This window comes from Apteryx mantelli, chromosome 3 (assembly GCF_036417845.1).
Source record: "Apteryx mantelli isolate bAptMan1 chromosome 3, bAptMan1.hap1, whole genome shotgun sequence".
Lineage (NCBI taxonomy): Eukaryota > Metazoa > Chordata > Aves > Apterygiformes > Apterygidae > Apteryx > Apteryx mantelli.
In genome coordinates this window covers 26,249,175-26,276,362 of record NC_089980.1, presented here as the reverse complement: position 1 = coordinate 26,276,362, position 27,188 = coordinate 26,249,175, and the positions used below count along the sequence as shown (strand labels likewise).

The window sequence follows — 27,188 nt, the reverse complement described above, 5'->3', positions numbered from 1 at the left end:
GGGGTGGCATGTGGGGGAGAAGATATGAATAGCAGTTTCTTCAGCTGAAACTATGGGAGAAGATGGCAATTTCTAAGCTCATACTGAACAATTCCTCCCTCTGCCCTTCACCCCACCAGCTCTCCTCTCAGGAGAGTCTGAGAGAGTGCACTGGATTAAGTGTGGTGTTTGGGTGGGTTTTTTCTCTTCCTCTCTCTCTCTTCTCCCCCCCCCTTACAGAATTTTATTTTTAACTCTAATAGGGAAAGAGGTCCAAAATCAATTGTTTTTATAACTTAAACTCTGTGAATGGCTATTTTTTCAATCTCTAGGTTTTTCAGTAGGAAAGGAAGTGTTAGAGCACTTGCATTGATGGTGGATCTGCATGAGTGTGTTGGGTTGGTTACTTGACTGGTCTCCCTCCCATTTCATCCCCTTCCCCACGCTTGCATTAGCTTCTTGCCACAGCTGGCTTTCTTGTCTCTTATAGCTGTCTATTTTATACACCATATGTGGTCACTCAGGTGATACAAAGTAGGTGGAAATTTTACTGCTCAAAGCTCCAAATACTTGATGCAAGTGAGGCAGATACTTTTACTGCTGGAAAAAGATTTATAGTATCTATTCTCTGCCATGTGTAAAGAGGCTAGTGTGCTACTGGAAGGAAGGAAATGCTCATAGTTTTGCAACTAAGGATGGTAGGAGTAGAGGAGAATTGAGAGAATGCAAGTGTCTTGACTCAAGGTAGGTGTCTTGGAACCTCTTTTAGTATTTAAAATGAAATTCCTACATCTGATACCTTCACTTTTTGACCACAAAGCAAGTGTCCAAGTGAGATGGAAGTAATTCGGTGATTTTTCTCCCAGTGGAGTAGAGATTCAAAGGAAACTTGTGATGAGGGAAAAAATGGCAGTGAAGAGCTCTGCAGTGTTTAGTATTGCTACTGATGGGTTTGTGAAGGCTAAATGTATCAAGTTTTCATAAGAAGAAATTGGAGGTATAGAATCTTAGAAATTGGAGGATATTCTCTTGAAGGTCATTTCTCTGACAGGAATGATTTAAAAAAAACAATATTTAAAAAGCGGTAGTGTATGGTGGAAAATTAGTGTGAAGTCTTCCTCTTATATGTTGCTTTACACCTTAAACTTCTTGAAATATTTGGGAAAACAGCCACTGTGGTCTGTCACTTTCATGTGTACAGATTCATAGGTTTTGGATTCCTCTTTTGCTGCCTTCTGTGTTTTTCTGCAGGCAAAATTTGTAGTCCAGGATATTAAAACCTCAAATTTTACAGAGACTTGGTGTCAGATAAAAATCTTTTCTCATATTAATAAATCTGTACTAGTCCATTATTATTTTAAAAAATCTGTAAAATATATTTCAGATTTATAAAACAAATGATAGGACTTTTCTTTTGCTGCTTTCTGTTATGGGAGGAGAAAGTAAGCAAAAAAATTAAGAAAATGTGAAATAGAACTTGTAATGGTGGAAAGGGTTGTTGTTGTTTTTCATGCAAATGAAAAGTCTCCTTTCTGGGAAGGGATTTGTGGTTCTTAGTAAATTAATATTAGTTATCTATCCTTGACTGACATAGAAAGTTCTTAGAAGAAATGCTTTCTTACTTATCTTACAAGATACTAGTTTTTGAAGTTAGGAAAAAAAAAAAACCTACCAAACATAAGAAAACTAACCCAAGTGGCAAAATTATAGCATGTGGAAGATATGGCAGATGTTGATGTATGTTGGGGGAAAAAGGTAAAGGTTGCTTCTGGGTTAATTTCTGGGCTTTGAGGCCAGATGCATGATCAGGGTTAATATTTTAAAGGAATTTAAAATCTGTTTTCTGTGTGAAAGTCATTTGTTCACAAGTAACTTTTTAATATTACTTCAATAAATAAGCCTGCATTTTAATATAAAATGTTTATTTGTTCATTCTATTTTTAGAGTTTTTGTTTTTTAATGAAACATAGCTTGAGAATGAACACTTTAAGAATCCAATCCAACAGCTGTTTTGGAGCACATTTTAGACTTTTTGTGGCTATGTTAAGCATGAATATAACAAAGGTGGTTAATATTCTGTGTGCTCAAATGACGTGCAGTGGAAAAAATTGCAAAGCTCAGTGTACGCTTTGCAAGTTATCTTTTGATATGTATTAGAACACTTCTACGTTATCGCAGTTTTGCTAGCAAAACCAAAAAATAATGAACAGGGATCTAGAGATACTGTTCTGGATGGAGTGTAATTAATAGTTAATAAGTATTTAGTTCAGCAGAGAAAGACATCCAGTTATTTAGTAGGCTGCTTTTTACTGTGTTTCTGACCCTTGTGGCATATTTATGTTTTGTGCACTCAAGTTATATTTATTTACTTACTAAAAATGTTTTGAATGCTCATGATTTAAGAAAAACTCGTGAAGGATTCTTTCCTTGCAAGTATTTAGTAATATTGAATCTGCTTATGGCTATGCTTATGCTTCAAACTCAACAGATTGAATCTCTTTGGGTAACGGTGGCTTTTTATGCTCCCAAAAGGGCAGTGTCCTGTGCATCCCGCCTGTGTATTGGAAGCTTAAATGTGCTGTGGTCCTTTGTACTGAGGCTGAACTCTCCCTCTCTCTACTCTTGCTCTCCTAGGATAGGCATTGGCGTGACAAGGAGGTGGATGCAGCAGGTGGAGTGTCCCAGTAAAAGATAGTATCATCCTTTTGTAGATGTTTTGTATGCAGGTGTTTCCATTTAGGAAGACTTGGGGCCTCCAAAGAGGCTTTCTTTAAGATAAACATGTTCAGTGGTCAGTAAAAACTTCTCTGGTCTGGAAGTGATGGTTAATACTGGAATGGGGCTGAGTTGCTGGCATTGACCAACGTTCGCTGAAGCAACATAGTTCTCCAGGATCAAATTGTGGAAGTAAAGTGAAAGGACTGTAGCTGAATGAGGTGGAGTCTGACTTTTCTCAGCATTTAAGAAGGGTTTTTATTATCTAGCATCTGTGTGCATGCATATAGTTCTGCTTTGTTATAAGGGGTTTTGAACTTTCCTCCACCAAAGACAGACTCCTGTAGGTCCTTTGTGAGAACCAGCGATATAAAAGGGGAATCCTTATGACCTCTGGAAGTGTTTTTTACACTTTGAAAAGGTGTCCGTTAGTGGAAACAAATCTCTATGGAAATTTCTCACTGTTCTGTTTACTTGTTCATTTCTGGTTGTAACTGGCTGCTTCCCACTGCTGTAACCTTCCCCTCCTCAGAGTATCATTTTATCATCTGTCCCTTCCAGGGTGCATTGTGCCTGTTGACTGAAAGTAAAGATTCATTCCATCACAGTTCAGGCACCTGCGTGTTTCTTATCTTGTGCTGGTATCAGAAAATCCACGCAGTACTGACAGGAAGTAATTCACTGACTTAAGTATGATGCTTCAAAAATAGCAGCCTGAATTGATGTCAGGTATTAGTTTTTCAGTCATGACTTGACTGATGCACCCCAAATTCTTTGTGCTCGTTAGTCATCGATGGTGGGATGTGCCCTGACATCTCCAGGGGGTGGGGGGAATATTGTCAGCCAGCTACCGCCATACAACGACATGGTTCTTCAAGTTGAAATCAGCATTTCAAAGTAGCCTGCCATCTATCCTTGCTTTTTAGAAACCTTAGGTTTTGTAATTCTTGAGTAACGTGGACTTCTCCAGCCCTTATTTGGGAGCACAGAGGGAACTTGGACTGTGCATGTTCTTGAAAAGTTTAACTGCTGTACAAAGACTTGTTTGGGAATAGGGTGTTCCTGCAAGACCTGTAGGTTAATATGGCATCAAGATGTTATTGTTATCTTGAGAAAAAGAACAGTTCCTTTAAGAAGTGGCCATTCTGTCAAAATTTCAGTTAGGCATTAATGAGCATGATTGTTTTTGTGCAGTTTGGAAGTTTAGTGAAGAAAATATGGGTAAAATGTGGTTAATGAAATGAAGAACTTTGGTACTGAATTGATCTCCCAGGCATTAGCATGAGGTAAACTAATTCAGAACAAGCATTGGAAACTGCAATCCACTAGATCCTCCTCTATTGTCGCCAGCATTTTTCACAGTGATATTTAAATTCTAAGGAAACGAGAAAATGCTAGTTCTCCACCTGTTGTATAGCAGTGATGTTTGAAAAAAGGAACAGTTGAAAGAATACTAGCAGCAATGTCTTTCAAACCCTCCCTGTGTACTTTGGGAAAGTATTAATCATTCATGTACTCATGAATCGAGAAAAGCATCTTGAGATGGCAGCAGTCAAGTTCTTAAATTGTCTCCCTCAGTCTCAGGGTACAGATCTGAGGGTACAGTTTTTAAACAGCGCAGCCATCGTCCCAAATACTCAACTAGGAGAAAAGAGCTGTAAGCAAACCAGCGGCAACCAAGAAATGTGAATGCTGTTCACCTAACCCCAAAACACTGCATTCGATGTGAAGGTATCTGCCTTTGCAAAAACAAACTCTGCATGATTACTTTGTGTGTCTTGCATTCTCCTGTTCAGGTCATCAGTTTTAACTTGCTTTTAACCATGTCCACAAGCTCTTTAGAGTAAGGTGTTTTGGGTCCCCCCCCCCCCGTGTAAGTACTTGAAGTGACTAGCTTGACTGGGTCTCTAGGTGCTACTGTAAAATAACTGTGTAGCAGCTGAGTAGATTACAGGTATATTTGACTGGGAAGTTAAGAACAGGTGAAATTGTGACAGGATCACTTGGTAAGGAAACTGGAAACAAAGAGGATGATTATAAAGACTAGCAGAAAATAGACAGGACCAGGAAAATAAATTGAATTTGCTGATGTTATATAACCATCTTAGTGCAGCCTCTAGATTCATTAATTTTGAGAACGTGCTTTATAAGGGAGAGGGGTTGTGTGGTTTTACTTTTAGCAAACTGACTGTAATTTAGAGTGGAGGTGTAGGAGGTTGAATATATTATTACTTCAGTTGATCTAGTTTGTATGATCCTGTCTAGCAGATGAGGGTTTTTTACAGTGTGTTCAGCTTCTGTGTTCTAGGACACTTATGTTGACTGTTGCAGAGATCCAAGAAAACATGAATTGGCACAGTAGCATTTTTTGAGTTTAGACACTGAGATTAAAGCAATAATGTGGAAAAACAAATAATTTCTTTTGTACTGCAGGATATTTAGAGTTGTATGAAGATAATAGTAATGCAAGTATTTCATTTTTCTCCTGCCCTGTTTCTTTCATCAGGAGTGATCTTATTATGAAAAGTACCCTTAAATAGGTGGTACTTGTGAGTCAAGTATCTCCCCCATCCCAATGCCAACAAGTATGATTTAAAGAGCTTATGAGATGGGAATAGGAACAGAGCCAGGAGACTGGAGCTTGCCATGTCTGGTGGCACCTGTCCTTTCTCGAGGGAGAGCTCAGTGAACACAGCCCAGTGGCACGTGCATGGCTCAGTTTTGAGCCTCTGCTTGGTTCCCTGTGCATGACGAGGCTTGACTTCTGAACAGCGGTGGGAGGTTATCGTGGTTCTGTTTCCCTCCTGACCCCTAATCTTGAAGTTATACCTCTTATAAAGGAGGATCTGTGGGAGAACTTGGATGTTGTATTACTGTCTTTCTGAACTCTAGTAGTGGGGGATAAATCTTCTATTTGTGTAAACACAAACATTTTCTACCTCATACAGGGCTTTTCTGTGTTTTTCTCTAAATGGAGTTAAATTGAAAGGTGTTTTAATCGGTTATTAACTTATCATACAATTTTCTCAAAGGTCTTATGTTGCTACTACTACAAAATAGGTTTTTGTTACAAAAGCCTCCTCAGCTGCTAGCCCTGTAGTCTTTTGTTGTTAGTGTCACCTAGCACCTTCTTAGAGGCTTCATGATGTTCCACTCACCTGGTCAACCGTGCAGAGAAGTGCTCTGTGCTGACTTACAACCTGGCTTCCTGACAAAATGCCCAGAGGTTTTTTCTCAAAAACCTGGCCCAGAAAGATGCTGTGAAACTGGGTCTAACAATGGGGAAGGAACAAGATGGTAACATAGATTCTGGACGTTTGAGGAGGAGACTCCTACAACTGCAGAACTTGTTTTAAAAGTTCTATTTTTAGTACTGTATATCAAAAACTTAAATTACTGTGCTGAGGATGTTTTGGTCTAACCTAAAACATATGTATTCCTTCATAAGGGACTTCTTGCTGACAAAATATATTGATAGAGATTCTCTGACTGCTTAACATAGTAATATTTGCTAGTGTAGAAAATGTACATGTTTATGTAGCTGCATTGCAAATGTATAAGGCTGAAAAAAGTATAGTCTCTTCTCCTATCCTAATGTCACAGTGTCTTGGATTTTTGGATCTGTTTATAGTACTCAATACAGTGAAAATGATTGAGGTTTTTGAGATGCCAATATACTATAAATTATATATATTTTTAAGCAAAATATTTCTTGGATAAGAGCAGTTGGATTAAAGCTTCAGTGTTCTAGCTAGGCCATAAAATCATTAAATCTAGAGGTTCTTTGGAAGTAGGTATATAAATTCTTTATGAATTCAAAGGAGTGGAGGGTTGTTACCCAACACTTCAGAATGTTGAAGCACTGCTACGTAGGTAATGAGTCGTTCTCTGACGGTGCTTTCTCCCCTTGATGACTTCAAGGGGAATCTGGGCTCCTAACTTAGGACACCCTTCAAAAATGCCTTCTGAGCTGTTTGTGTGATTATTCCCTTAGTTCACATGAGCCAAGTTAACGACATGCGGTTACTAGCTTACTTGGAAAGGACTTGAGATGTGGATTCCTACAGAGTCGCAGTGTCGGTGCATGCCCGGCAGGTTGGTGATGGAAGGTTTAGGTGTTGTGAGACTAAGGCATGCTGTCTCTGAATTGTCTAAGGCAGTACATCTGTTAGCCTGTCACGTGGAAACTTGAACCTACTGATGTCTTTTTGGGGGGGGGGGGGAAGCAGGGGGTTGAGAGGTAATTAGCACAATACAGATATGAGTTGTCTTTTTAGGTACTTTGAATTGGTGATGCAGGATGCTAAGAAATCTCAAAATTAAAGTGAACTACCTTCAGCTGAGGCTTTATATGTGCTTTTAGAGAGGGGACAAGGGAACACTCAAGTACTGAAAAAAAATTTTTTTTAATAATGTCCTTCCATTACTTAAGTGCTCTGCTTTCCTTTCCTTATTTGTGTAGAGCTGTAAGTTAAGCAAAGCTTTGCAGTGTTTTGGACCAAAGAAATCTTTGTTTTTATTTTTAGATAGCATTTGAACAGTTTGTCTTCCAAAAGAAGTTCTGTATGACAGATCTTCTTACAGATATCTGTCTGAAGGGTTTTTAGCCATCCACCTTGTCTGTGATAGTGTTCCTTCTTAAGGTTAATGCTCTTTTTCCTGCAGCCTTTTAAGGATATAGTCAGATGACCTAAAAAACACAATAAATTAATACTGTGAAGTTGCTGCCCTCTGCAACTGAGACATTGCAACTGACCTAGTAGTCTGGTGTACTAAGTAAAATTAGTTTGGCTAAATCGGAGGTATTTATCTTTCCTGCTGGACCAGTGTATTTGGAACTACTCCAAGGCGTATATATGCCCGTGGCTTTTTCCCCTCTGATGTGTTTTTGAGTATATATCAGAACAGTATACAGAAAAATACCTGACCAGCTATGTGTATGCAAAGAGCTGTATTTCTAGTATAAATGTATTTATTTGTTTAATAGTACTTAGCATTTACCAAAAGGTAAAGGGATGGGGTGAGATCGTGTAGGTTCATGGAGCTAGAACAGTTGGGAGTAAGGGGGTGGCAAGTGGAGGAGGGAGGGAGCCTCAGCCGCGGAGCAACTGCCCCAGGGAGCCTCGACATCTCTTGCTGCTCGCTCCTCAGGCTTCTTCCGCAGAAACCATCCTTTCTCTGAAAAATATTTGGGAAATGCAGGTAAAATAATCAGAGAAGGAGTTTAATGTTTGTGGGCTTTTTGTTTTTTTCTCCCCTCCTCCTTGTGTTTTGTCCACTGGCTCTCCTAAGTCCTTTGGCGTGCAGGGATCGTGCCTGCCTGGTGCCTGCGCCTGTGAGGTGGGCAGGCGGCGGTGGCGCTGCCAGCACGCGGAAGGAGGCAGTAGCCTAGTAGGGTGTTGAGTTTTCTAGACCTTTAATTTTTTGGCCCAGAGACAAAGAATACTACTTCTTCCCCTTAAAGCCTGTTTCAGGTCTTCTGTGGTCTTCTGGTATACGTATTAGTTATTTCTCACACTGTGTTTATGCATTCTTATTAGATTAAATGGAAGGCTATTTCAATCTTTATTTTAATGGCTCACAACTACAGGCTTACTTTAGCGAAAGCCTTTGAGTCTGGGAAGTTCCTTTTTATTACATGTGTTCAAACAGCTTTTACAGTTCATATGCATTATTTTTAGGTAGCTTTTTAAATAGAAATCTACCAGCTACTAATGCATGACAAATTATAGGGAGTTTGTAGGAAGTATGGTGGGTCAGGATGCCAGAACGTAGATGGAATAAATGACAAAGAGCTGTTCTACCTGGCCTTAAAATGGAAGGATTTCATCAGTTGTATGGAGGGGGAGAATTTCTAAAACTATGGAAGTGAAACGAAATGGGAGGTGCGGTGCAGGAGAGTGAGGATCTGGTTAAAAAACAAAACAAAACACCCCCCTCCCTGCCCCCTCCCACCAAAAAATTGGGATGTAGGTATGCAAAGACTGGAAATAAAAGTCAGTGGAGGGAGAAGAAATGAACTTTTGCATGCAGAAACCTGTTGAAAATTTTGAACAGTTACTTCTGAACGGTTTAGACTATAAAGTTAGTAGTTCTTTTCTGTTCTGCGCCTTGCACTTGCTGCCAGGTAACCAAGTTGGCGCTGGCTGCTTGAACCCGATTGTCACTTTGTGTTGGTAAGAGTAAGTTTGAGGTGGAAGTAACAAGCATCTCTTTATTTGAAAAATACAAATCTGCACTGAGGCTTTTGGTTTTATTTCAGATGGTGTTTACGTAGTGCTTAGTATAACAGAGCTTTGACCAAAGTGAGTCTATTAGAAAAGCAATGGAGAAATACTGAGAAAATGAAAGTAGGCTGTGTATGTATTCCTTTTTATGAAACTGTCAGTTGTTGAAAATAGTTAACTTTCATTGGGATATGGGGTATCATCTGTAAAGTTTAATCTTGAGATAATTCATTGCACATGTGTCTCAATTTAGAAACTAAAAAAATGAAGCTGCAATAACATCTTCAGTGTTTCTCAAAAAAATACATCTGTAACTAGTTGCCAAAAGCCATAATTATCAGCCAAATACACTGTTGGATTTCTGTTCCTTTCCACCCCCACCCCAAGAGCAGTTACAGCTGCTTTTGGATTAGTCTCTGAAGTTTTAACTGAAAACTGAGTTCCTATGTCCAAATTAGTTGAATTAAATGCTACCTGCTCTCCGATGTATTAAAGACGTAACTTTTCTGAAGTTTGAATACACTTAAACACCTGTGTAAACCCGTATGTAGAAGTTAATCACAATTTCTGATAACTTTAATAGAAAATATTAATGGAAATTAAAATTACTTACAAAAAGCTTTTAGAAGTTCGTCTATCCTGCATTTTATGTGTAATATTACTTTTAATAGTGAAAATACATGATGAGTAGCCAGCACCTGACAGTGTGCTTGGTTTTACTATAGTTCCACACACTGTTTTCATACAGTCATTTCATGAAGCTAACCAGAGCCATGCTTTCCTGCTCTTGTCTGGCACTTTGGAGTTTGTAATTCAAGTAATAAAGTAATAGGGACAGTGATGTTGAAGTTTTCAGACTACATAACACTCAGATAAGTCTGACTTGGACCATGCAAACCTTGCTACAGTTGGGAGTAAGTCTTACAAGGCTGAGGCTTGTTACAAAGTACATCAAATACAACATGTGTTTGACTGATCTGAGAATAACAAATGTTTTCTTTTTGTATGTGTGCGTCCCTGGCCTAGTTGTCATTGAATGGCCTTTCCAAAAATCGGTTTGAAAATAAATATAAACTATAATGGTGTTTCTGTCTTTTGGTGATTAAAAGACCAGTAATTTCTGGGGTTAATACTATATTTTTTCAGTCTGAAGTATTTTTAGATTTTTAGTACTATTGCTAGTCATGTTGTTTGAATAGTGGCATTTCCTTCCCCCCCCCCCCTCCCCTTTTCCATTTAAACTGGAGCGTTTTGAACATTAGGTAAATGTTGATTGTAGTACTTTGGCATGGAGTGGGGAAGGAAAGTGGTATGTACGTGTGTATGTTTATTATCATTGCAATAAGAAGGTAGGGAAAATAGCCAGAAGAGGTAGCAGAATTCACATTTGTTGTCTTTGAGAGAGCATCTTCTGCCTTTTACAGTTCATGCTCCCATCTTCTATGCTGCTGGATACCCAAAACTATGAATATTAGCTTATGGTGTTTTTTTTTCTCATGGCTATGTGTCAAAGTTACAGGGACCATTTGCAGTCCCTTTGCTTCTTCTTAGACTAATGGTTTGTGTAAATTGCAACTGCATCTGAAGATGACTTGGAAACTTTGCCTAACGTAGGAAGTATTTGCCCAGCTATACCAGTAGGTATTTCTCTAGAAAACTATGCTTCATAGTCTGGTGGCTTGTATTCTGTTTTTTGAAGGCTATGACAATGTTATTTGGGGTCTATAAAAAGCCAAGAATCAAGCTGTGTGTTTTTCTTGGTGATCCTCTGTTTTCCTATAGTAGCATTAAATCATACAAAGTACTTAAGATGATGGTTCCCAGTTCTTAACTTTCTCTGACCTAGCATAATACTAGGATACAGAGAGGGAAGAATGGCAACCAAAACAAGTAAGTTTTAAAGTTACTAGTAATATGGGTGCTCCCTCTTGCTCAAGGAGGAGAAAGTAATACTGAGTGTACCCCCACCCTGGCACCCTTCCCCCAAGCACACAGACAAAACTGGCCGATCGTTCATCTTGGTTGCCTTTTGGCTTTGTCATCACATTTATATTTTATATATATAAAAAATATTTAATATATATATTCACACACACACACACACACACACACACACCAGGCATATTCATGTCATTTCCTGATTTGTTTACTCTTTCCTCTTTCTGGACTTGGAATGGATGAGAGTATAGCTCTAAGCGCTTTAGGAAAGCCCAAACCTACATTGTCACTGGACACTTTCTATTCTATTTGTTGTTGTAATGTTAAAAAGAGATATTGTTGCTCAGAAAGTCTTCCCTTGTACTAAGAAGTCTTCTCAGCCATACTATGCTGGTAGTCTATGAATGCTAAAAAGACTAAATGCTAAAAAAAAATTTATATGTCTTCCCAAATTTTTCTAGTGAAAAGGGAAATTTCTTCGGTAGCTTTATTCAGAAAAAATGTAGAATTTCTCCAAGGACGAGGGATGGGTCCCAGAAAATTCCTTTATTTGTAATCTGTTGTTAGTTCCAGCTACTTGTCAGACTTGTTGGGTTCTGAAATATTTTTGCTCCTATACGGCTTGACCTTTTTCCTTAGCTTGTTTCTCACTGCAAGGCAGATCCGTGACTGCCTGTCCTTGTCGTGATAGGCATTTCAAAACCACTCTTATTCTGAAGAACCTTAGGAAGTTCCTAGCTTGGTGCATCAAAACTGCTCCCTGACATCACTAGGTTCCAGCCGAGCCAATGTATTGATAGATGCCAGTCACTGCTGGTACGGAGTCCATGTCAGGCAGATGGTTTTGCATGACGAGTGTCTCTAAATCTGCTACTACTGTGAGTAGCGGCAGAATTTTTTTCCCCTCTGTTATAAAAGTGCTCTGCAGATGTGGCTTATGGCAAAGAAATCTGTGGGAGGTTTTCATTTTGTGAAAATTTGGTGAAGTGGTTGTGCCTTGAGATGGTGTTTTACAGGAGTTGTGCTTGAATAGCTGCAACAGTGTTTAGTCATAGTGAACCTCGTAGCTCTGTGGATTGTTTCATTGCACCCAAACCTTCCTGCCAGTTTAAGGGAGCAGTGTTTCTCTGAGCCGGGTTGCTCTGGCTTCCCTTGCTTTCCGGGAAGCTCTGCAAGTGGCTCAGTTACGGGCTATAGAAGACTTGAAATTTAAAATGTAGATGTGTCAAGTGCAATCTCTGTTCTCACTGAGCTACTACTCAATTCCTATACTGTGGGATCCCCCCACCACCCCCATCTTTTAAGGATACCAGAAACACAAAAGGATAAGGAATTAATAGTGTTGTGTTCATTCTTAAATGTCAGTGGTGTTAAAGCCAGTTATTCATACGGTATGAGATTAGGCTGGAAATAATTGCGACTGGAAGTTAATAAAACCAGTAATTTACAAATTTCTGATTCTTTCTTATTTGAGTTCAGGGGTATCAAGGATATCCAGATTTATCCTAATAAAAGCATGTAGCCTTTATGCCTCATAACTCAGCTACTCTCTGGTTATTAAAGTAATCTACCCCCACAAAGATCTCCCCTTTATTTTAGATATGTCTGCTATGAGATTCTGATCACAAAAATCTTGTCGAGCCTGAGTCGGGCTGTTGGATGAGGTGGGTGTACTGGTTTGATTCCCTCACGGCCATTCTGTAAAACTGGCTGACTTGACTGTCCCTGCTGCCCCCAACTGGAGTTTGCCCTCTTCCTACTCTTTCTAATATGTTCGGTTTAGGGCCTGGTTGTTGTCCCATCAATCTCCAGCAGTTTTACTAGGAGCATGGCTTAAGAGAAATGAGTTTTTAAGTGCCAGTAACTGTTTGGTTCAACCATTCCTCTGCACCGAGTAGTTTGGTGTCCATACTCGAAAATGGATCATCTTTTTTTTCCCCTTCTAAGATAGCATCTCCTGGGAAGGTGGGATCTTTGTTGAGAGGAGGAGGAGGAGGAAGGCTTTTGCCTCACAGCATCTCTGAGGGTGTGGTGACAGGCTGCATTCTTGCCTGTGCTTGGGCATGCTGAGGAGTACTTCCTGCGCTTAAAACAGGGTGGTTGATCAGCGCTATTGTTCTGGTCAATTGTAATGTGGAATAAAATGGGATTACTTGAACCTCTTTCGGGGGTGTGTGTGTGTGTGTGTGTGTGTTTTTTTTTTTTTTAATTGTTTTTACTGGCTGTGCTTTCCTAGTGAGTTTAAAGTTACGCATTTCAGCTGAAGAGGGGATGACCTCCAGGACTGGTGACTTCACTGCTCTAACACTTGCAGCCATATAACCAGAAAAAAATTTTAATTAAACCATTCCAAGTTGGAAACTCAATTTAGTAGTCCACAGGAAAAAAACAAAACAAAACTTGTCTTGGAGTAATCAAACAAGTCTTTCTTTAGTATGACTCGAATGTAATGAGGAAAGGCTCTTAAACTCTATATATTTCTGAACCTTTAAAATCACTTGGTCAGCCTTTTTTTTTTTTTTTTTTTTTTTTTTTTTTTTTTTTTTTTTTACTGTAGCATCAAGGAACTGTGCAGCAAGGCTGCAGCTTTGAAAGTGCTGCTTTATTAATGAGGAATGCACCCAGAAAAGGGATCCTTGTCCCTTCTCAATGAGAGCTTGTCAGAGCAGGAGTTGGGCGGCCTGTTAAGCAGGAAGGGAAAGTCTCTTAATAAAATACTTGCAAAGCGGCCACCTGGAGATGTGTTTATTACTCTGCTAAACATTATAGGCTGTGCTGTAGTACAGTTATCATCGTTTTGGGAAAACAGTATAACTTGAGATACGTTTTTCCTTTGGTATTTTTATTCTGGCTTGTTGGTACTATTGTTTCAAACTACCTGGCACTAGTTGTTAGAGCTGCTGCTTCTGAAGAAAGAAGTTTTCCTCCCCTCTCTAAAGTGAGTTGTTTGACAAGTAGCTCAAGTATGTGGGTACTTGCATTAATATGCACATTTATATTAGACAGAGAAAATAACTGCAATTCTTTAGGAATTCTGTCTTGATAACCTGGTGTTAGTATCTTTTCGGGGTTTCTTTTGGAGAGAAGCTAGGATTTGTCATCAAATTGTAGTTATCTCCTCCTGAAAATATTCTTCATAGCATTTGGAGGGTCTTTACTGACATTTATACGTGTTTTTATGCTAGATAGTTTTAGATCATGAACTCCTAGTGAACAAGGCTCAAAGATGCGAGTAGCTGCTAGTGACTATTGATAACACTTAAATACAACTGGGGACAAGGTTTGCACCCAGTTTGTTTTCCCCAGCTGTCTCCTTTCACGTTCTCTCTGCTTTGTGCCAGCTCTCTGTTTTGTGCCAGCTCGAAGAACTGAACTTTTGTCATGCGTAGACACGTTCTGTTTTGGTATGTAGCATTTTGATGGCATTGGTTGATCTAGTGGACCCTTGTGATGAGATCTTTTCTTTCACGTCTGGTTTGGGTGGCCTGTGTAAGGATTGCTGAAGTGGGGCTTCACAATAAACTGAGGAGGAGAAAAGATAAGCTACTTAAAAGTTAATTTTGTTTATATCCTAAGAGCAACACAAAATATATTTCGAGAGTTAAGAAACTATATAAATATTTAAAATAGTTATTTTCCTCCTTGTAAGACACACATTTAGATAGGTGTATTGTAAAACTAACATGAGCTTTTGAGAAAATAAAAATAGATTGGAGTATCTGATCTATTCTTATTCTTTTTAGGCCATCATGTTATCTATTGCACGACCGACCTATTTCCAAAGAGTAATAAGCTATATCATTTGGGGACTGATCTTTAAAAGCTTAAAATGTAAATTCCAAAAAGTTGCTATTTGACTCATATATTGGGGAGTGGAGGGGGGTTTCTGTTTTGCTCTATGCAAGTATCAAGATTTTTAGCTCCCCCCCCCCAATTTAAGAATACTAATTTTTATGTAGGAAAATACCTAGATACTACAAATGCATTAAGATTTTTTTGGGGGGAGGGCAAGGTTAGTCAAAGAAATTGCTACTAATTAAAATAAGCTTGGATATTGTCATTTAATAAGAAATCTTAGGTTTAATATTCTGTAAGAAACTGTATATGTATACTTAAAATATCTTAGCAATCAGTAATAGTTATTTTGTCTAGCTGTTGCTTTCTAGAAGGCAAAATCTCTTCATTCCGTATGGTGTTCAGTAAGTATGATCTTTCTGTAGTCTTTCTGAAAGAGTACATTTTTAATGTTAGATCTGTCCCCTTTCCAAACTGAAAGCCTGCTGCTCTGAGCTGAGATCTGTCCCCAAATCTTTTTCTTGCTGGGTGTCTTCCAGCTCAAAACAACATTGACTCCTGTCAGAGATGAATCCCTGTAGTTGACCTGTGTCATCAGGAGCTACAAAAATACCATGTCTTAAACTTTACGCAAGTCAGGTTGCTTTGGAATTGCTTGGAAAATACTGCAGGGTTTATATAATTAAAAAGGATTACAGTATTTACCAAGGTCTTAACTTCTTGTTAGTAGCAAATGAATTTGCAGCTATTTCTTATTTTAACATTAACATTTGAACATTAGACGTAAAATAAAATTTTATTTTAAGTCCACTGTGGAGAAGTGGAACATTACAAAATGTTGACATTGGGTCTTTAAAATACCGTGCATGTGGTCTCAGTCAACTTTGCACTTTCCTTAGTTTTTGAGATTTTTGCGGTGGTGTACCCAGCTAGTGGCTTGCTCTTTGGGTATTTGGATAGCTCTCCAAAGACAGCTGTCTCCCATTTTTTAAAACAATCTACAATTCATAATTTAGACTTATCTTTAAATGTTATCCTAAATCAATGGGAAAGCTTCCACTGGTTTAAGAATTTCTGCTCTGAGCTGTGGAGTGGAAAGTACCGTTTCCATATTCAGTCATCTCTGTTTTTGGTACTGTATCTTCCGTTCTCTGTAAGTTATTTTGTCTTTGACATCCCTTTTTGCTTGTTTCTTCCTTTTCTACTCCTTAAACTTCAGTCCTGCTTTCTTCTTGCTTGCAGTACTAAACTAATACATCACTAAAATAGTTGAAGCTGTCATCTAGCAGGTTGCCTGGAGGTCTTATCCATGACATTTTGTGTCAAGTGCATGGGAAAATGCACTCTACCCAAAGCACTGAACTGTATCGGTTTACATTTTAGTTGCATTTCTCAGGCTTGCTTCTAATTATAAAGGAAAAACTTTTTTTTTTGGTCTTAATTGCTGGCTTATCGTTTCATTCCAAAATGACACCAGTTCTACTTCGGGCTGTGTATGATTGACTTGTGTTACTTTTGTAATTTGTCTGATAGGTCAGATAAATCATCACTCAGTTCAAATACCTTCAGTATGGGTTATTTTACTTTTCAGAGGTGTTCTTTTAGGACCTACTGCCAAGTTAACCAAGTAGTTTTAAAACAGAGAAATCTGTGTTATCTTCCTCACTACTTCACAATCTCTAGGAACAATTTTAGTGCTGTATCTGTTTGGAAAAACTTAATTCCCCTCTGTCTCCCCACAACCAGCATTTTGCCTTTGACCACAGATCTTTTTCTTTTTTCTTTTTCTTTTTTCCCTTGGGAAGATATGGAACAACGTCACAAAAAAGTGAAGTTTACAATGTTATATGTGTTGATCTAAATGAAAAACAGTACAAATTAGGGCATAAACATCCTTCCTTGGCATCCCCCCTTTTTTCTGGTAAGACTTTCTGTTGTTCTTGTTTGGCTGGTTTTTGAATATTTATGAAACTTTTATCAGCCTCACCCTTTCTTCCTGAAGGTTGTGTTTAGTATTTAAGATGACTGTTGGAACTATTATCTGAACACGTATGAGGCAGATGTGAAACCATATTCCTATCTTTTTGTGAAGAAAGTAATGGCATGCTCATGCTAAACTTCTTCTAGAAGTGATCTGCATATTTTTATAAGCTATTTCGACAGTCCTTAGTCACTTTTCTGTAACTTACTTTTTCTTCTTCATGCAGATATTGTTAATTGTGTACTTTATATTGTACTATGAAAGTGTGTACTCCTTAAAGGTAAAGGTCTGTTTGAGAGCAGGCTCAGCTTAATTTAATCTCCGAAAAGTGCAAATGCATTGACTTTGTTAAAATTAGTGACAGCATCGAGCATTCATTTCGGCAGATGTCTGTAAGAGGGTATTAACATTACACATGCACCCCCCAAATTTATTTAATGACTCTAACAGGATAAGCATTTCTACAAGCAACAAATGTAATTATTATGCCTTTTATTTATGCTATTAGATGCAGTAACTGATACTGTTGCACCTCAAATTTTTTTGCATCTTTTTATTTTTAAATTGTTGCTTCTCAAATATTTTGGAGGCCTTGTAGCTCTATTTTAAAATCAAGCTTGCTTCTTCACAGCAGTGTGTCATGCAAGTATTCGTAGGGGAGGACTTTCAAAATGGCTTTTCATAGCACCTAGCACCAAGAGCTCCCAGGCTAAGTTATGAGTGTTGTGGTGTTACTTCTGTATGGAAGAGTAATGTGTAGTCTTTGGAAAACAGCAATACTTTCTGAGAGTTATTTCTCTGAAAACTGGCACTACAGCTGCTTTAGTCTGAGAATTTAAAATGGAGCATGTGGAAAATTTAAAAACAAGCATTGAGACTACTTCAGTAACAGACCACCGAAGGCTTTCAGGTTTCCTTATATTTGCTGGTAAGTGAACCAGTATGTACTCAGTGCACGCTTGGAAAAAAGGGCGAGCACAGAAAGGGCTCCTGAGCGCGAGGTCCGGGCAGTCCCTCCCGGAGCAGCAGCCACCTGCCTGCCACGAGAGCTCTCCCGCGGGGCCGCTCAGCCGTCCGCACTCTGCGGGCTCGCACCTTCTGCTCGTGCCTCTCTCACCTTCCTCATTGCCTTCCTCATCTGTCTGATGACATAGGGAGGCTTTCATTCTTTTAACTCTTATGGATATTTGTGAATGCGTGCATCTCAATGTCATCTGTGCTAGAAAAGTAATCTTGGAGCAGGGAAAAACCCACTAAATCCACTGCAAGAAAATGAGTATATTTCTCTTCTGCTTAGTCAGTCTTCTGGTGTTTCAGCCAAACTGGCCTTTATTTCTATTCCCCCCAGTGGCTTCTTTCTTCTCTTTCCTGCAGTAACATCTTTTGTCCTTATTGGCCTCTACTGGTTTATTTCTAAGAACCTAACCACCAACGGAAAGATCAAATTCTGTGCTTTTATTTTTTTTTTTTCTTTCTCCTATTCCCCTCTCCCTCCCCCCCTTCCCTATTTTCTTTGCTCATTATGCTTTTGCTATGTTCCACATGGCAATTTTGAACTATTATATTGATTGTCAAGTAGAAAAGAAAAATAATAAAATCCTGCAGTTCTAACAGTTCTAACATGTGGTCAATACAAAATATAGACACGGGTTTAGAAGAAGAGCCACAAAATCCCTCAGCAGCCTGCTGCTCGGGATGGTCGCAACAGAATTCCCAATTACTGCATTGGATTTTAACTTGATAGAGAAATGAGATAAGGGTGCTAAGTTGCTGCGTACTGAAGTGCTGGGGTACTTTCAAGAGCAAGGGTTCAGCTCTACAAGAGTCGTACTCTTGGCTCTAGCTGCCCAACTCCCTCCCAAGGCACCTCGGGTGCAGAACTGCCTCTGCCCTAGCTTGGGAAGGCAGGCCGGGAGCATGTTGCCCTTCTGCAGCAGGTCGTCTCTTCCAGCTGTTGATACCTTAGTAACGTGACAGTGATGGTCTCCATCAGGGATGATAAACATGTAAAAATCAGGTGACTGAGTCTGGATCATGAGTAAGCAGTCAGTCTCTCTGTTCTGGGGTCAATAGCCTCCAGCAGGTACAGGATGCCAAAGCTGGGTGCAAACTTATTCACAGTAAAACGCACTGTAGCTAATCTGTTGATGTCCTCTAGTTTCTCTGTGTAACGGATAAATCCTTCCTTCCTAGAAAGAGAAACGCTGAGGTGCTAGTGAGGTGTGTCCCCAAGGAGCAGATGGGGAGAGAGGGAGCTCAGGTCTGGCTGAAGTTATGGAAGCTTGTTTTGTTTTTTAAAAAGCTTTCTTTGGGTGAAATTTCACAGTTTGTTTATAAACTTTAAAACCTGTGCTGTTACCACAAAAGGGGTGGTTCTCCTGGCTGTCTCCTCATGGCTACGCTGGGCTGGACCAGCTGGAAAAAAGATGTCCTAGCATTTTTATGACCTATTTATGATGTGTGGCAAGGTGTACAATTCATAAATATCTATTTAGATAGGGCCAAGAGTGGGATCAGAAAAGAGCAGGAGGACACTGACAAGATCTTTTTCTTCAATTTTTTTGGTTAGTTATTACTAAGTTTTAAAGTAACTTGGGCTATGATGGCATGCGTAGTCCTTAAATCCATAAATATTTTGTAATTTATTTTAAAAAAAAACCTTACAAAAATCATATTAAGGTCTTGAAATCATATTAAGGTCTTGAATTGCAGAGAAGGAATATTGTTTCAGAACAAGGTTTTTTAATTGGTTTTCTTTTGATTTGTGTGTTGAGCTGGTTTTAATTTTTTTTCTGTCTATTTTTGTTAGCCTTCCTTAACATCAGTGTCTCTTCACCCTAATTTATTCGGGAAAACTGCTTACTCTATAGTACTGCTTTTTTTGACTATCACTTTTGTCATGTTTTATCCCGTTTAAAATGAGAAAGTGGTTAAAACTAAGTCCAAAATTCTTTTCTCACGGTTAAGTATCTGCAGAAAGTACACCTTTTATTTAAGTGAAACAGGGCTTTTATTTTCTAGATATTCTTGTTCTGACCATTTTTAAGTTCTTGCAGTCTTTGTGTGATGCTAGTTGTAGGGCATGTACTGGTCAGTATTTATTCCTTGCTTGCTTTGTGTGTATTCCATAATTACATGAACATGGAAAATTGAAAGCATTCAAAAATTTTTCAAATAATATTGATCATACATTCTGCTTTGTTTTGTTTTTAAGGATATGGAGAGAATATACTTGGTGTCTTTAATGGCATACATTGTGTTTGCCTAAAAGATACTTACAGCTTTCTCCTCCATTTTACCGAAGGATTTGTATGCTGGCCTGGGCTTTCCTTGAGACATTTTGAGGAAATCCTGTCTTGAGTTTTGTACTAAACACTGTATTTACTGAAGGGTTTCTTGATAACATCTGGTTAATAATTAAAACTCCAGTGTTCCTCATTATAAAGATGGCGTTAGGGAAAGGTGGAAAAATTGAGGTAATATTAAAAATGGAATTAGCACAGTGAACAACATATTTGCAAAGAAACTGAAAAAGTTAATAAAATAAAATAAAAAGGTACACATGCATATTTTTAACATGACCATTCAGTATAACTGCTGGGTAAATACAATGAATGCAGATTAATACATAAAATTACATGAAAAAGTACATCTGAATGTATGCTGTGCATATTCTCATTTTCATGACATGTTCTCTAACAGTTTTTTCTTTTTTCTGACTAGATATATTTAAATAACAGCTAGGTGATGGTAGTAAATATTTCTATAGTATTTCCTGCCATAAAACAGAACTGCAATGTGCAAACTTCCTTGTCTTTGTTGCTTTTAACAGATGATGATGTACCTGCAGATATGGTTGCAGAAGAATCGGGTCCTGGTGCACAAAATAGTCCATACCAACTTCGCAGAAAAACTCTTCTACCTAAAAGAACAGCTTGCCCTACAAAGAGCAGTATGGAGGTAGGTGGGGGTGGGTTTTTTGTTTTGTTTTTTTTAATTATAAAATCTTTCTACCTCAGGAGTCAGCAGCTAATTAGTGCTTTTCTTAAGTTACCTGATGACTGAACTAATTCTTACATATTTGGTTAAAGGGTGCCTCCACTTCAGCTACTGAAAACTTTGGTCATCGAGCTAAACGTGCTAGAGTATCTGGAAAATCCCAAGATTTATCAGGTAATTTTTTTCTTAAAGAACAAGAAAAGATGGGGGGAGGTCATGACACTTTTTCCAAGTTTATTTTTCCCATCTGTTTTCCAAACAAGAATCTGAAATGAGAAAGCAACTAATAACTTGTTCTGAACTTCAAATGTAGAAGCTTGGTGTTAGTCTGGCCTTCAGAAGTTGGTGCTTTAGTCTACCTGCTACTGGCTCTGCTGTAGACTTACTTTTTCTAGTAAAGTGCTCACCATTTGTATACAAGCTAATGGTAGAAGCTCTAATGCTGCAATAGTGCAGCACTCTGACCAGGCTTATTTATCATTTCTCATATTGATATTGCTGTAGTGTTCCAGTATGTTATTTAGAAGTAGTTTTGGTATAGCATTATGATACTTCATTGGGGGGGGAGTGTAGACACACACATCCAAACTCTTCTTCCTTCTACATCCCTTCTCAGTCTCTTTCTTTTTTTGTCTCCTGACACACCTCAGTTTCATGAGATTTGCTGTCACTTTTTTCTGGGGAATCAGCACCAGCATTTGCCATCTCCCATTCCCTTTTGCCTCTTCCCCAGGCAGGGTGATGTCTTTTTTGTCTATAAGAAACACACATTGATCTGGCAGTGTGTTGTGTGTGGGGTTTTTTTGTTGTTTTTTGTTTGTTTTTTAATATCTTACCAGATCTGGTTTATTCCCAGTGATTTGGTTTCTGTTGCTTTTCTTGGGTTCTTACACTCTGTCTAACTTATCCTTCTGAATTAAAACTGAAGAGCTGGCACAAGCCCTTGGCCACTTGTCTTTCCATCTGTTGAAGTCTGTTCCTTTTGGCTTCTCAACTTTTCCTTGGTGTGGATTTTATCCTTTGAGCCCTCTGTCTCTTCTCCCTCTGTTTTATTCCCCCTGCTGATTTTCATTGTCTTTTTTTAATTCAGTAACTGTTTAAAAATCATTTAACCTCAGATTTCTGTCCTTGAAATGGCCAGGACCAATTGAATGTCAACTTGTGTCATTCTACTTTCCGGGTTCATATCCTGGCTTGATTGATACCTAGAGCTTTTTGCAAAGTCTTCCATTTGCTTTTTTAATAGACTCAGTTAGTTTCTCTTGCCAGTTCTCGTTTTTATTCAAGGTCATTCACTTTTGATGTGTTCTTCATTAGGCTGTTGCCCACCTTCTTGCTTTCTGCAAGGTACGTGTTTTTAATCTCAAATCCTCTGGTGCAAATTTAAATTACACCATGAATGGCACAGATTTCCAAATAAATTCTCACCCTTTTGCTGCACGTGCCTGCTGTCACGTTACTGAGCTTATGTGGGAAGGTATGTGGACTGTGGAGGCTACTCCAGTACAGAATTATCATCAGAGGAAATGTAAACAGTGACTTTTATAGTGGTACTCTTATGCTTGTATTCAAACCAGTTACAATCTGGCCTTTCAAACTGCTGAAAGGGAATGTCCTTGTGAACTTGTGCCCGCTCTCTCTCACTTTCGCGCGTGCGCTCTCTTGCGCTCTCTCCCTTTTCTTCCCCTCCCCTCCCCCCATGTAGGTTTTCAGGTTTTGAGATATTTTTCTAATTTTGTAGATTTATCTGTTGCCGGGCACTCATTTAAAGCCTAGCTAATGGTAGCCGTTGTGCCTGGCAGTAGGCATGAGACTTTGTGGAAGGTGGTGTGTGGAGCTGGTACGTTGTCGTTCGGAACATACAGCTGTTTATTTTAGAACTGGAGATGAAATGGAGGCTTGGGGCTAGTGACACTGCAATATGTTTTGGTGGAGACCATTCCCTGTTGTACAGACTCTGACTAGAGGAAAACTTGAGGAAGATGAAAGGAGAAATGCCGGTTGGTGTCCACAACTGGAGTGGAGGCAGTATGTGTGTGTGGGGGGGGGAACAGGGACAGAAACTGTTCGTTAGTCTAATACTTATTTCAGAATTAGTGCTGCTGTGAAGGAGTTGCTATTTCAAAACTTTAACATGTTCATCTTGACAGTATCTCAGATGGTGTTTCAAAGAGGAAAAATACTGACATGTTTTTTTCTTACCTGCGACCCTGTCCTCCGGCAGTCTGTGTAATGGACAATGTTGCTTTCAATCCTGACACAGAGATTAATGAATATACAGGAATCTTAATGAGAAATCAACACACTAAATAAATACTGAATTTTTTTTCATTTAAATACAACAACCTCTTAAGTAGAATACTAAAAATTGAAGAAAACAAAAGTTCAGGTAAGAAAGGCACAATTGAGCTATGTTGCTTACACTTCAAATTACTGGTGATCCTACAAAAAATCAGCATTTGTAAAACATCTTTATAAAGTGTTTACAGCTTTTAGAGCTTACAGAAGCAAATATTTGTAGCAAACAGTGATATTCATAGTACTTCTGATTTGCAGAAAGATTTAAATTCAGTATATTTTGACTAGTTCCTTATATTAACTGAATTGTAATTACACATCTCACTGTGATCTTTTACCCTCTTCAGTATCGCTTTTCTCATTGTGTCAGTTTAATCCACTGTTTCAGTCACTTAACATATTCTTCCTTTTTGCTTACTCTGCAGGTTTCTTCCTCTCTCTCTTTAACATCCCTAAATTTGCATATTCAATTTATATTGGGCAGTTCTTACTGACTTTTAACCATCTTTGGAAGACTTGAGTTCAGAGACAACTAATTTCTTTAACTCTTTCTCCTCACTGAACTGAGTAGATACTGAAACTGTTCCATTCATTGTGTTTATGTTGTTATGCTTATATTGTTATGTTATTATTGTGGTTGTGAAGCTTGTGTTGATTATTATGTAATCTCATAGCTTATAGTTCACATAACTTGCTACATTTTCTTATTTCTGTTTTTATTCTTTTTAAGATTTCTTTTTTTCTATGATCACTGTTTGACAAGTTTTCTGTCATATTTCTACTTAGAAAGAAAATATTTTTACTAAATGCCACCTTACTGAGCAAAAGCTATTTGTCTCCATCTTCTCCACAAAAATAGACGAAAAGTATCCATGCAAGACAATATTACAACTCAGGATTCACAGAATGGCATTCTTCATCTTTGTACAAAGACTCAAACTTGTTTTCAGGCAGTTCTCCCTGCACTTCTTGGTGCTTGTTTTGTCTACTTGGTACTAATTTCTGTCTACTGAATGATCAAAACTGAAACTGAATTAGCTTCATGCGCATGCTGTGGAAACAGAGCGACTTAACTAGCTGGGTTTCTAATCTTCATTGGTCTAGTATATTGAACAGTTTATTCAAATTATAAATATTTCAATTGTTAACTACCTGTGTTAGGGCAGAGATAAAGATTAGTGATGGAATCTTGCACTTCTTTTTAACTTTTACTCTTTTTTAACATTTAGTTGGAAAAGTGTCAGTTATATATAAAGATATATATTTATATATAGTATTTATACATATTATATATTTTTTTATATATAATATATATATTTAAAAATGAGTATGCATTTCTTAACCTTCATTTTGTCAATAGGAGTAAAACTGTTAGGAGTAGTGACACACAAATGATTTTGGTTTGATCACCAAAGAAACCTTTAAAATTGTGGTGGCCTATTTGTGAATTGGGAAGAAGAACATTTCAAATTGAATGCATCTATGCTTTCACAGATTACTAAACAAAGTATGAATTCACAAAATCAAACCATGGAGTTCTTTCTCTTGGACCTAGAGAATATTTAAGTATTTACATTAAAATGGACTACTTTTTATAAGTTATACTGGAGAATTTCAGCTAGTAATCACTAGCTTAGTGATTTGAGTGGAGAAATCTTAAATCAAACCCCTTTTCTTAACTGAACAGAAGGGTAACCTAATTTAAATCTTTCACTTCTAAAGGATTTTGGGTAATGGTGGGTTAAGACAGCAAGTACCTGTAAAAAATCATCTCTTCCTGCATTTTGCAAGTAGTGCCTAAGCTCCTAAGTAAATACAGACTGAAAAATTGCAATTTTCTTTATTGCAAAATTCTTTTGACGCTTCCAAAGTTGGTCCCTGCCTCTTGCAATGAGGTAACACCTCTGGATTTCAACTTTCACTATGAGACATGGCTAAAGGAGGAAAATGGAATATGAACTGTTGCATAATAGGAGCCCCTAGACCAGTGAACTTCCCCCTTCAGTAGAAAATTAGTCAAGGTCCTGACATATGTAAATTGAAAGAAAGACAAAACTCTCCAGGTTGTTTAAGGAAGTAACAGATTGTCTTGGGAAGACGGTGCCTCAGGGCTTTGCATGTTGAAGGGAGAAGACAGGTTGTGGAAGGCTGGTAGGGATTTACTGCCCTGCCTTCACAACATCACATTTCAGCTTGTAAGCCAGTAAGAAGATTCTATCCTGTACCTAACTGGAAAGCTACTAGAAAAAGATGAATTCAAAAGCAATGTCCAATTATTCTGTGATGGATTTCAAGTGTAGTTAGGACTTTAGAATGAATTGCTTCTGCCTGCTTGATGCAGGAAGAAATCTTTATATCTCCCTTGGAAAAATACCTTCTTAAAAACTAGCATGGATGCAGGTAACCTTTGGTGTTTTCTAACTCTGCTGTTGTGGATTGTCAGTATATATTTCCCAGACTTTGGGCTCCACAAATGTCTCTCCAGGGCAAAACCCTTCGAGGCTGTTGCCTGCTTTATTCTAGCTCCTGTAGTTTACTGGCTTCAGCCTGGCTCATAGGTTTTTGACTAAAAATAATTTCTTAATCTGGCACAAACAGTACTGCTGCTGAAAGGATCCGCATTGCTTTGCTCCTGGGCACTCATTCCTGCCTCCTTCCTTGTGCCCGTGGTAGCTTTTCTGTGGCTTGCAGTGAGCTACATCAAGGAACTGATCTAGCAAAAAATTAATGGAAGAAGTGCAGGGGAGGGATTTTGGTTTATTCTGTCCATGGTCAATACTGCCAACGTAAAGGATGTCTTGGGAGCAGGTAGCTATGAACATGGAGAATGGTGTCCATTTTGTACAGCGTAGAATTTTGTTGGATTAACATGGCATATACCCGTGGTTTATGAATGTAAGCTGTATTACTGCTAAGAACAGCAATTACTCAGTTGGATAAATGCCCTCTTAGCATCTTGGAGGAAAATCAGTATTTGTGAATCGCTTGAGTGAGGTTCATGCAATGGTGTGACAAAGAACAAGTTTAGGGGAAGTCACTGCAACGTCAGTGCTATTTCAGAATTTCTGCTGACTGGTCTGACCATGGATGTAAGCATAACACCCTGGAAAAACAAGAGTACTGAAGCTTTGATCAGTTCTACAATAGTGCAGGTAGTTTAACATCTTCATAAAGCCACAGTTCTGATCCTGGCAATTCATGTCTTTTATCTCTTCTTGCTGGAAATAACTTGACAACTTGTGCTTCTTCGACTAGGGAAGACTTGGAGTTTGGCTTATTTTTTGTGGAATCTCATGTGGAAATTATTTTTCCCACTGTTATTTCCTCAAGTTTAGTGGGCCTTCTTTCCAAGGATCACTTTACTGTTCTTCCTTTAATAGTCAAAATCATGATCTTATTGCTCCCTAGGTTCAAATGTTCTAGGAAAAATTAATAATGCAAGGGGCGTTACATGGATTTTTGTGGAAGTAGTAGAAGCTTTTAAAACCTTGCATATAAATCGTCTAAACTTTGGGAGCTGTTCTGTATCGTTCTTCCTGGGAAAAGATCCTAAAGACGATGACTCAAACAAATGACCTTTGCAAACAGAGAACCATCCTGCTCTGAGGATACCTGCCCCAAAGTTCTTGTAAGAACACAGACTGCAAATGGTATTTCCAATATACGCTCTTGTATTTAGAGTGCACGTGTGCACAAGAGCAGAAGTATAACAAATATACTCACTTTTCCCCACAGGGATACAGGAAAGTCACTTCTCAAACCTCTCTGGCATTTTTAAGAAATACGACACTTGACATGACTACTGTTTGTTTTGACTTCTCTTTTTCATTGTCAAACCAAATTCAGGGAAAGAGCGTAAGTGGGAGTACATGAAAGGAAGAAATGTTGGAATTATTGCTGGCTGCAGGTCTCCTGCATCTTAAACATCCTTTTTCTTAATGTCTTTATGGGGGGGGGGGGAAGAAAGTAGCTGTTTTCAGACAGTAACTATTTCTGAGTAAATTATTTTCTTTGTTTGAAAATACTTGCAAAACTTTTGACTTTGAAATTGGATTGTTTTTGTATCGGTAGTGTGGGCTAATTGAGCCATGATAAACCTAATTGCAGTGGAGAGTCAGTATATCTGGAACATCCATGGTAGCCCATTATGTCTACAACTGTAGGCAACAGAAAAGGTGAAATATAGAGGTTCAAAAGAAGACTTCTATTCTTAACGCCAGAGTCAACCATTTACTTTTTTAATGAATTTTTTTTTT

At 38.4% G+C, this 27,188-nt stretch overlaps 1 protein-coding gene across 2 annotated transcripts in view; it reads left to right on the top strand.

Annotated features, from left to right (window-relative positions):
• The window catches only part of FBXO11 (F-box protein 11), a 74,646-nt gene that overhangs the window by 16,425 nt on the left and 31,033 nt on the right, over positions 1-27,188 (top strand). For both annotated transcript variants that reach the window (XM_067292978.1, XM_067292977.1), the window contains exons 2-3: positions 20,468-20,595; positions 20,727-20,808. In XM_067292978.1, the coding sequence (XP_067149079.1) occupies positions 20,468-20,595; positions 20,727-20,808 (210 nt within the window). The remainder of the gene's footprint in view (positions 1-20,467; positions 20,596-20,726; positions 20,809-27,188) is intronic.